The 11729-nt window shown below is 42.1% G+C and overlaps 1 protein-coding gene across 1 annotated transcript; it reads left to right on the top strand.

Moving 5' to 3' along the window:
• Positions 1-3430: 3430 nt before the first annotated feature.
• LOC133114955 (apolipoprotein L3-like) lies at positions 3431-10184 on the top strand. Its single transcript, XM_061224655.1, has 4 exons — positions 3431-3444; positions 3815-4411; positions 7561-7644; positions 8371-10184. Exons 1-4 carry the CDS (start codon positions 3431-3433, stop codon positions 9308-9310), a joined length of 1635 nt encoding a protein of 544 aa, XP_061080639.1. The 3' UTR covers positions 9311-10184.
• The last annotated feature ends 1545 nt before the right edge of the window (positions 10185-11729 follow it).

The raw sequence follows: 11729 nt of genomic DNA, 5'->3' as shown, positions 1-11729 counted from the left end.
AGAACAACACTTCATGTGTATTTTACTAGTTATGGATGTGATGCTTTAACTTGTGGAAGAACCTATGCACTTGTAAGTCGCTTTGGATTCAAAGCGTCTGCCAAATGACAAAAATGTAAATGTAAGCTAAAATGAATGACAGATGCTTATATTAATTATCTATGGTTAACCCTATATTGTGTGCTATTTCCTTGGCAATGAGTAATTCTTCAGGAATTTAGCTTGACCTACTGATAAGTGGGTTAAGAAACATAACATAACGTAACATAACATAAGGTAAAGTTCGCCTTTTCCTACCCCGAAAAGTGCCTACTGCCTAATTTGCCTAAAAGCTAGATAAAATCTTAACACGTATCAAGCGGAATTTCTACTTTGCCAATTTCCATTTGTGCCCTCTCGTGCTTCAACCTGACTGTTAATCTCTTTAATAAATTTAAAACCCTCAATCAAATCCCTCCAAAACCTCATTTCACTTAGCTTAAAGTGATTAAGCATCCTAAGTCTATCCTTGTAACTCTTATATTTATACATGGAATCAATCTGGTTGCCCTTCTCTGAACCTTTTCCAGTGCCTCTATGTCCTTCTTATAGTGCGGTCCCAAGAACTGCACACAGTACTCCAAGTGTGGTCTAACAGGAGTAGGTTAGGTGAGTATAACTTCCTTGGACTTATAATAAATACTCCTGGCTATGTATCCTAGCATCCTATTGGTATTTTTTTTTACTGCTACCACACATTGACTAGAACCTGAAAGGTTTTGGTCAACTATGACCCCCCACATAATTTTGTACCCCCTGTAAAGTAATCCTGCCTTATATTTTTATTTCCCACGTGTAGAACTTTACATTTAGTCTTTACGTTTAGGGGGGGGGGCGGGGGGTGGATTTGTTTGACCAATAGATTTTTAGCTTTGTCTTGTGCATGTTGCGTGTGTGTGTGCACACATGTTCTTTTGAATATAATACTGTGGTCTCTTTTCCTCTTAGTGTGATGTTCAAAAACGTTACTAAAATCTAACTGTTGTTCAGTAGTTTTACCATCTCATTTATAAAATATATGCAGAATGATACAGAACATGAAAACAGAAACAGGTCCCATGTTATGAGCATAGTGTGTGATTATGGTTGGCGGTGGTGTGGCAACATTGGGGTGGGAATAGTGCGCGTCGGTGGGATGAGTGCCCTATTTTTTGCTTGAACCCCTGCCCCCCAAAATGTCTGTGCACGGCCTTGCAGTTGCAGTTTGTTGCAGTTGCACACTGAGGACCGGGGTTCGATTCCCGGTCCTGCTCTCATGGAGCGGCATAATTGGCTCGCTGCTCCAGAGGGAGGGACTTGTCAGGGTTAGCAGATCTATTTGGATTAGACAGTATTTGGATTAGAAAGGGTACAATTGGCTCCCAAATTGGGAGAAAAAGGGAAACATCCAAAATCTATTTTTTATTATAATATATAATATATATAATATATAATATAATATATTATAATTATAATAATAATAGCATTTTGGCAATTGGTAATCAATTTTAGACATGAAAAGTGCAATGGAAAATACAATGTGGAGGAAAATGCACAAGATGGGGTAAAACATTCACATTTGCAATGTGGCAATTTAATGTATGTAAATGTGCTAGCTTGTACTATTTCTCAACAAAAAGATAAAAATATAATTAAACCATTTAATCTCTTTTCTTGGAAAAATCTTCAAGTGTATTCTTTAGTAAAATCATATGCAGTATATTCCTATAAATGTTTTTTCTCATGAATGTTTCTGCCAACATATTTACAGTGCCTGTCATATCCACTGAAGTCACAAAATAAAGTCCAATGTAATGTAATAAGTATGGAATTATTTGCCTGTCTTTCAGAGAAATATATTGTGTACTGGAACGTTAATTTTTGTATTTAATTTCAGACTGTTAAGAATGTAGTTTATTTGGATTTCACCTGCTGGGTAAGCAAAATCAGTAGCCATGCTACTCTTTCTAAATTGCTGTAATATTCTTACACTCAATAAAGTGAAAACATGTTTTTTTTTGTTTTAAATTAATTAAAAATCAGTCAGTCAAATGCTGAATGTAATAAAATGGTAATCTGAAATGTCGATGTGCAGTTTTTTGAGAACGCCTGGATTTTTCTTAATCCCTTCAAGTTATTTACCTATGTTTTCCTTTCATTTTCTCAACACGTGTAAGAAGTTCTAAAATGTTCTTGTTACAGCCTGCTAATCTGGCGTATAGAGAACGAACGGTCTGTAGACCTATAGGAAAGAACAGACAGGGAGAGGAGATTAAAAACCTTAGAAAAAAGAGAAGGCCGGTAACATTGTAAAGTCAACTGCATTACTGCGCCTGAGAAGTTTGTTTGATATGTGGGAGTGGCTCAGGACTTTCCTTGTCTCAGAGACGCCTGGAAGGTGGCAACTTGTAGAACGTGAAAAATTCCACCAGATTCGCGAACTAACAAAGCTCAGTGACGTAGATACAGATTTAATTCAAATACATTAAAGAAAAACGGCCTGCAAAGAGGTATGTACAGATGATCTGCGGTTGGCTGAGCTGAACCCGCTGGCCGACCGGCTGTTTGCAGTGTTGGAGGCAGCAGCTGCCTTATAGCTGTCACTGAGGGAAGGAAAGCGCTGGCTCTGGAGGAGAGTTAACATTAGCGGATTCCTGATAACAGCAAATTTTCTCTGAAAGGGAAACTTGTATTTGAGCTCTTAAAATCGATCTCCATGGAATAATCCATGGTATAAAAGTCATAAATCTCTCATTTATGTACAGTCCAAGTGTGCAAGAACTTTCTTCCAATATCTTACATGAGACAATCCATGTTTTGCATTGGAGAGAATGTTTATTGAACAATAGTGCAGTGGTACATAATATAAAAGGTAGTAGTATCCGATAGGAGCTTGACCTGGTTTTCAACTTCAACTGAATTCAACAAAGATGAATGAAAGCAAAGTGCCTGAACATTCAAACTGTCTTTTGCGGTGTGTATACAGGTATGTTCACGGTAGGGCGTGCCATTCATTGTAGCTACATTATTAGCTGGGCATTTTAGCGTCTGCTAAAGTCAACAACATTACTGCGAATGAGAAGCAACACTAGTTCGAGATGTGGGCGTGACTGGAGGAGTATCAAGACGTGAATAAACAGATTATCAGGAAATGAAACTAGGGACTGGGATGAAGTTGCACTTAAAGGTACGAGACCGAAACTGCTACCACAGCCGTTTTGTTGCCGAGAGTGCCATTGAATGTTGTCGTGTTTTCGCTCTTTTTCTTTTTCGCTCGATATTAAACTTCTACTGCACTCGCTCATATTTTATTACGGAAGGTGGGAGAACAAGATTCCAGTCAGACGAGGCCGCTCAACTTTCCTGAAGTGCGAGTTCAGACAGCGCTGGACAAGAGCTCCAGACAATAATCATGGCCCATATACGGTGAGATAAGTAAAGGTGTCGAATATTCCCAGTTTAATCACACAGGGTCTACCTTTTGTGCTCTTGGATTTGAGAATGAACATTGTATGTTCCAGATCTGGGATAAATATATGTGTGAAAATGCTTCTGAAAAGGAAGCTTCATTGGAAATAATAAAATAATGGAATTCTCAGGCAGCTTCACGTGTCTGCACTAAAGTACAGCTGAATACAAGGACACAAATTGAATCATTATGCCAAATAATTATTTAAATACAGCCTAAACTTAAAATAGTGCTCTCCGACACACTGGTTGGAGGTAGGGGAACTGGCCAATATGACTGAAAGAGTGTCGATGTGAATCAACAATGTAAGTTCTTATTGCCTTGCAGAGAGGAACTGGATCACCTGACTGCTGGCTACATTTCAGACACTATGAGCTGTATTCACACGGTGCAGGAGTTCTGCGACAGACACTCAAAATGGCTCCTACAGAGAGAGACAGAGCTGGAGATGATGCGAGACATCACTGACAGAGCGGAGATGATCAACCTCACAACTGACCACTTCCGAAATTCAGAGGACAAGAAGAAGGCCTTCGGGGAGTTTATGTGGAGCAAGGTGACCCAGGTAACCGCTGGGAAAAGGGCCCAGGAGCTGGAGAAGGAGCTGGGATGCCTGCTCCAGGACACCTTGAAGGGGCTTGAGAAGCTGACCCTGTTCCTGGAGGCTGTGGAGATGCTGGCGGTCACGTCGCTCTCTGTCTTCGAGGAGGAGAATCCGGTGTGCCAGCTCCCCGAGGGGGTGAGCGCTGATGCCGTTCGTTCAGTCATCACCGCCGCCAGGCGAGCCTGTCCGCTTTTGATCCATTTCAAGAGAGACAACAGCGAATTCTTTCTTCCCAGCCTGGTGAACGTGGACCTGCTGGCTTTCCAGCTGGACAAATACTTGAGGGTTTCCCAGGAGTTGTGTGAGAAGCTCCAGAAAAGGTATTTTTAATGTTTCAATCAAATCACAGCGTAACATACTCCATCGTTAGCTTTAATCATTACCAAAATCATCAACGCAATGAGGGCTTGATTCAAAATCACCCCGAAAAGTAAAAAATTGAAATCACAGGCTGATCCTTGTGTGAATTTTATCACGGCAACTCATAATGTGAATTAGCTGTCCCATTGTGCAAGTGGTGTATAAACAAAATCCACTGAGTACCAGCTAAATGTTTCTAGAAAAGTCGACTGAGTTGAACTATATAATATCAACATATTCAAAGTGGAGGGTCAGATTACATTTCTGACATTGGTTTCCGGGTGGGTCTAAATGTGCTGAAAATGGTCAAATTAAAATATGTCCATGGGTCATATCTCAGCTAATGTTATTCGTAATGTGTTTTATCTTTACACAATGAGAAAGTGCTCTCGGATTACTCTTATTTAGAAATAAAATTGCACAAAAAATACTGTTTAATTTTTGGAAATATACCAACCCAAAATTGGTCCCTAGTAAGGGATACAAAATTAGATGCATGTTTTCTGAGACCCGATAGGAATTCTACATATGAAATTACCTAAAAATACTAATTTCCAAAGATATAGGGTTTTTCCTTACAACCTAATTTTTTCCAGCGATGCACTTTTCATCGTCACTCCGGCAAATTTTAAATGGCTCTACCAGAAAAACAAAATGGAGTATGAAGCTTCAATTGTCAGGAGGTAGATAATGGTGTTGGCATTTGTAGAGTGCTGACTGACTCTAGAATCACTGAAGGAAATCGGTTTAGTTGGACGGGGGACAACTTTCACAGCTGATATTTTCTCTTTTTTTCCAGTTCAGGAAGTATATCATTTCTTGGAATGAATTATAGGTAAGCAGAAATACTTCCCCCAATACATTCACCAGTTGAAGCCTTTCCCCTGTGTTTCTGCATGTGTGAATATATATTATGTTCTGTCTCTCTTAATGAATACAGACTATATCAGTTCTTAATGCATTGTACATACAGTAGTTAATACACTGCTAAAACAAAATTAAGGGACACATCAGATCTTGATTAATGATTTATTCAAGTTGAAAATCTTTACTGATGTACATTGTCTAATTTGTTGAGAACAAAATGACGTAACAACGGTCAAAGGAAACCAAAATCATCGACGCAATGAGGGCTGGATTCATAATCACCCCGAAAAGTAAAAAATTGAAATCACAGGCTGATCCTTGTGTGAATTTTGTGATGGCAACTCATAATGTGACTCAGTAGTGTGTATGGCCCCCGCGTGCCTGTACGCGCTCCCGACAGTGTCTGGGCATGCTCCTGATGGGTCGGCAGATGGTGTCCTGGGGGATCTCCTCCCAGACCTGGATCAGGGCATCAGTGAGCCCCTGGACAGTCTGCGGCGGTACTTGCACCGAAACATAACGTCCCATAGGTGCTCAATTGGATTTAGGGGAACGTGAGGTCCAGTCAATTACATCAATGCCTCCCTCATCTAACTGCCACTCTGGCCACATGAGGCCGGGCATTGTCCTGCACCAGGAGGAACCCAGGGCCCACTGCACCAGCGTAAAGTCTGACAATCGGTCTGATGAATTCTTCCCCGTACCTAACAGCAGTCAGGGTACCGTTGGCTATGACATGGAGGTCTGTGCGACCCTCAAAGGATATGCCTCCCCAGACCATCACTGACCCACCGCCATACTGGTCATGCAGGATGATCTTACAGGCAGCATAATGTTCACCATAGCGTCTGAAGAGAACAGGGGGGCAATGGTGGACCTGCCAATTCTGGTGGTCTCTTGCGAATGCCAATCGAGCTGCACGGTGCTGGGCTGTGTGCACAGGTCCCACTAGAAGACGTCGGGCCCTCATGCCACCCTTATGGAGTCCTGACAGTTTGGTCAGAAACATGCACACCAGTCGCCTGCTGGAGGTCATTTTGTAGGGCTCTGGCAGTGATCGTCCTGTTCCTTTTCGCACAAAAAGGACCGGACCTCTGATGGGTCTAGCTTCTGGGTTGATGCCCTTCTATGGTCCTGTCCAGCTCTCCTTGTGTAACAGCCGGTCTCCTGGTATCTCCTCCATGCTCTTGAGACTGTGCTGGGAGACACAGCATACCTTCCTGTGATCGCACATATGGATGTGCCATCCTGGAGGAGCTGGACTACCTGTGCAACCTGATTGGGCTACCAGTAGTGACAAGGACACTAGCAGAACAGAAAACTAGAGAAGAATTAGTCAGGAAAGATAAGGAGAGAGAAATTGTCTGTGGCCACCACATGCAAAACCATTACCTTTTTTGCGGTTGTCTTCCTTTTGCATCTCCATTGCACCTGTTGTCACTTTAATTTGCACCAAAGCAGGATAAATTGATTCACAATCACTTGTGCTTCCTAAATGGACAGACTGATATCCCTGAAGTTTAACTGACCTGGTGTTACACTGTGATGATTAAATGTTGCATTCCCTTAATTTTTTTGGGCAGTGTATAATACTAATATACACTCACAGAGCACTTTATTAGGTATTTATTTGACATATATATTCTTTACTTCTACTGCTGTAGCCTATCCACTTAGAGTTATGATGTGTTGTTTGTTCAGATATGCTCTTCTGCATACCAGTGTTGTAATGTGTGGTTATTTGCGTTACTGTCACCTTCCTGTCAGCTTTGACCAGTCGGACCCTTCTCCTCTGATGTCTCTCCTTAACAAGGCATTTCTGCCTGCAGAACGGCTGCTCACTGTATTTACATTTTTTTGTTTTTTGCACCATTCTTTGCAAACTTTGCAGACTAGTGTGCATGAATATTCCAGGAGATCAGCAGTTTATGAGATACTCAAACCACCCTCTGCCACCAAAAATTATTCCATAGTCAAAGTTACTCAGATCAAGTAAACAAAAGATGTTTTCTCCATTCTGATGGTTCATGTGAACATTACCTGAAGCTCCTGACCCGTATGGACATGATTGTATGCATTGCACTGCTGCCACACAATTGGCTGATTAGATAATCGCATGAATAAGTAGGTGTAATAAAGTAAAAATAGTGCTTATTGTTTTTTAATCCATTATAGTCGGCAAACACGGTTAAATTAATTTGAGACGTCTCATACAGTGGCAGATTTTTCTTATTCTTCCTAGGACAAAGAAAGCCCCATGCCCCAATTTGACCAACGAAGCCATTCAGAACATGTATGAACATTTGACTCATCTGAGGAGCATCAGGTAAGTACATCCTGATCCTTAATGAGGTTTAATGTCGACAGAGACATTTTACAGTAAATTCATTGTGTGTGATATAGGTGCAGTTATAACAGGTGTTTTGTTTGCTTTGATAACGGCTTGTTCCTGATGTAGTGAGTTCAGGTGTAACTGTTTGCATTTATACTTTTCCCAATGGCAAAGTCCATTAACTTCAACCACCCTGGCACAGATCCATAGCCTCATGATTAATTATAAGTCAGGCTGTGTGTTTGTCATAGAAAATATTGGCTGAAGTTGTGGAGCACTCACAGCAAATCACAGAATAACACAAAATGTATTTTACTAAATCACTGTGCAGCAGTGGGAAATTATTTAAATAACTTGGTCATATAGCTGGTAGGAACAAATACATTGATAGCCTGTTGCATTTAGTCGCTTAATTAAGTCCATTATAGAAAGAGTTTTTGTTTTTTTCGGTGAATCTTTGTGTCATCTATTCATAACACTTTGTTCCAGATCACTACAAGTTTTTTAATGTACGTTTTTGCAAACTGTAACCTGGCCATTCTATTTTTGAGGCTTGCCATGGGTTGCATCTTGTGGTGAGCCCTCTTGACGTTATGTTGTTGTTAAGTCTTCTCTTGATGGTCATCTTTGTCACCAAATAGATTACAAAGGGCAGTCAAATTATCCAGGGATCTAAAACGTTTTGGAGCCCTGGCTCATAGTGAAACCTCTCCCCCTCAGATTAGACCAGCACTTCAGAATGACCTACCTGTTCAGGGGATCAGCCCAGCGGTTCATCGGCCTGTTCAGCCTGCGCCGCTCCAGGATGCAGCAGTTCCTGGTGGCTCTGGAGGAAGAAGCAGTGCAGCTGGACAGGATGAAGATGGGGGCCAGCATCTCCAGCGTGGCGGGCAGCAGTGTAGGCTTTGCGGGAGGCATTGTGTCCATCGTGGGCCTGGCTCTGGCCCCTTTCACAGCGGGGGCATCGCTGACCCTTACGATGGTCGGCGTTGGGCTGGGGGTCACCAGTGGCGTGAACAGCTTAGCTACAGGTATCACCGAATTATCGGTCAACACTCACCATGGGAAGAAGATCAATGAAATCTTCCAGAGCTACTTTGAAGACGTGGAGACTATGCTGGAGTGTCTGGAGCAAGCGGCCAGGTGCATTATACCCAACACGGTGCCAGATGTGCTGGATGTTGCGACAGGTGTTGTGACTCTTGCCAAAACCACAGGTGGCGTGGCTAAAGGGATAGATGTCTTAGTGGATTGTGCTTCTGCCGTAAAGGTGATCAGAGCCGAAGAGGTGGCCTCGAGTACAGTCAAGGTGGTGACTCAGGAAGTCAAAGCTGCCCGAAACGTCCCCAACATGGCGGCCGATCTCACCGATATCGGGCAGTTGGCTAAGGGCACTCCCCTCGCCCTAAGCAAGTCTGCCAGGGCGGGGTTCATCGCCCTCAACTCCATCTTCATGGGCGTGGACCTCTTCTTCATCTGCAAGGACAGCATCAGCCTGGCCAATGGGGGCAAGAGCGATGTGTCAAAGGTCATCCGCGGGAGGGCCAGTCTGTGGAAGACCGAGCTGGATGCATGGGAGAAGATCCATCGCTCTCTGTGCATCGGGATATGGAGGTTCAGAAGGAGTAAGGAGGTCCTACGGAGGCCATTTTACACCTAGCTGAAGAATACTGTTGGTTGTAACAACTGCAATGTTGTGAAACCTGGGGCCTAATTTTTTTATAACTATCCATCCATCCATCCATTATCTGAACCCGCTTATCCTGATCAGGGTCGCAGGGGGGCTGGAGCCTATCCCAGCATACATTGGGCGAAAGGCAGGAATACACCCTGGACAGGTCGCCAGTCCATCGCAGGGCACACACACCATTCACTCACACACTCATACCTACGGGCAATTTAGACTCTCCAATCAGCCTAACGTGCATGTCTTTGGACTGTGGGAGGAAACCGGAGTACCCGGAGGAAACCCACGCAGACACGGGGAGAACATGCAAACTCCGCACAGAGAGGCCCCGGCTGACGGGGATTCGAACCCAGGACCTCCTTGCTGTGAGGCGGCAGTGCTACCCACTGCACCATCCGTGCCGCCTTTTTTTATAACTATCTTATGATGAAATTACATTTTAAATTGTGGCTTATGCAGAAAACCATGAGTAAGTCATTATTTATGAAATCCGACTCTGATGTAGATATGAATTTATCTATATAAAGTTTATACTAGAGGTAAGTTAATTACTTGCTGGTTTTACTCAGGTGCTCTGTATTTGCTTTAAGAATAGCATTTAATTAGAAATCGAGTTTAGGCATGAAGAGCAGTAGAAAATGCAATGTTGTGGAAAATGCACAAAAAGGGGTACACATTCAGTTTGGCAGTTTAATATTTGTAAATGTGCTAGCTTGTACTATTTGTCGACAAAAATATATATACATATATAATGATTAAACCTATTTTTTTTAATCAAGTGTGTTCTTTTTTCTCTAAAGTAAAATCATATACAATATATTCCTATAAATGTTTTTTCTCATGAATATTTCTGCTAACATACTTACAGTGCTTGTCATATCCACTCAAATTAGAAAATAAAGTCCATGTAATCAGTATGAATTTTGTTTGCCTGTCTTTCAGACTTTATTTTTTGACCGTTAAGAATGTAGTTTATTTGGATTTCACCTATGCGTAAGCAAAATCAGTAGCCATACCACTCTTTCTAAATTACTGTCATATTTTATTTTCTTCATGGTAATACTGTCAATAGTAATAATAATAAATATTCATTGCAACTCACGCGTTGCTTACAATCTCAACTAAAGGTATTTATATTTAATTATACAACGGTAAGGGTAGAGACTGAAGAGGTGGCCGTTCTGTGATGATTATTTCAACAGAGAGGTGCCATACAGAAGGAAATCGTGTCGTGCAGTTGGTGCGGTCAGTGTCGACAAACCACAGGGAGTTAAAATATTATCAGATATTTCAGTCTACCATTCGTACCTCGAATGTACAAAGGAAAAATGTACCCAGGCTGAACAAATACAAAATAAAAAAACACCCATGCGCAGAGATGTGACCAAGTCCCCCTTATCCAAGTCACAAGTAAGTCTCAAGTCATTTGGTCCAAGTCTCAAGCAAGTCCCAAGTATTTTTTTGTTGGGTAAGTCAAGTCAAGTCAAGTCACAGGTTATGTCAAGTCAAGTCAAGTCGAGTCCTTGGTTACGGCAAGTCAAGTCCCAAGTCGAGTCGATTTCCAGTGCTTAACTTGTGCCGGATCCGGAACCTCCTTTGTCACTATCAAAATCGCTTGTTTGCCTATTTTAGAAACATATTAAATCTGAATTTAACGTCAATCACTATCGCGTCTCATCGCGTAACATCAGACGCTCTGTCCACACTGAATCCATGACGTCATGTAAACAAACCACATACCTATCAGCTGTGCGCTCTGGCGACATAAAAGTCAAGTAAAGATGTGAGAGTAGGCTGCTTAACACACGTTTTATATCTAGATGAGTCTTTACTGAAAATGACATAAAATCTAGCCAAATAGTGACTGTAGGAGCAGCAATGTGTTTTATTACTTTTTCACCAGTGGTAGTGGTGTGTGTGTGTGTGTGTGTGTGTGTGTGTGTGTGTGCACGCGCGCGCGCGGCACCGGGGCAGAATGGTAGCCTAATAATTAATATCACCTGCGCCTATTTAGGAATCAGTCTGTTTGTTGTTTGCAACTGAGAGAGGGTGAGTCAGGGTGCCGATATTTCTGTTGACCACTAAACGCTAACATCTAAGTCCAAATGCAATACCATCTATGCAGAGCAATGTTTTGTCGTAGTATCAATAAACACTCTTTAACTGCAGCTACGGACTCATGCTCGTTCCTTGCTCACTGAGCATACCCACAGTGTTCAGATTAAAATAACCGTTAACTTTTTGAAGCAACAAGGATTCCGATCAGTGAGCAGAGTAGAGTAGCAGTCAATACAAACGAATTTAGCCCAATGTATGGGATGTCCCGGCTAATACGGGATAGTTGGTAACTCTTGGCGGCGTTCCAGGACTTTTTTTTCTCCCCCTGACGCGA

The sequence above is a fragment of the Conger conger genome, chromosome 16 (genome assembly GCF_963514075.1).
Source record: "Conger conger chromosome 16, fConCon1.1, whole genome shotgun sequence".
NCBI lineage: Eukaryota > Metazoa > Chordata > Actinopteri > Anguilliformes > Congridae > Conger > Conger conger.
Note: the sequence above shows the minus strand (reverse complement) of the source record. Positions and strands in the feature narration are given on the sequence as shown.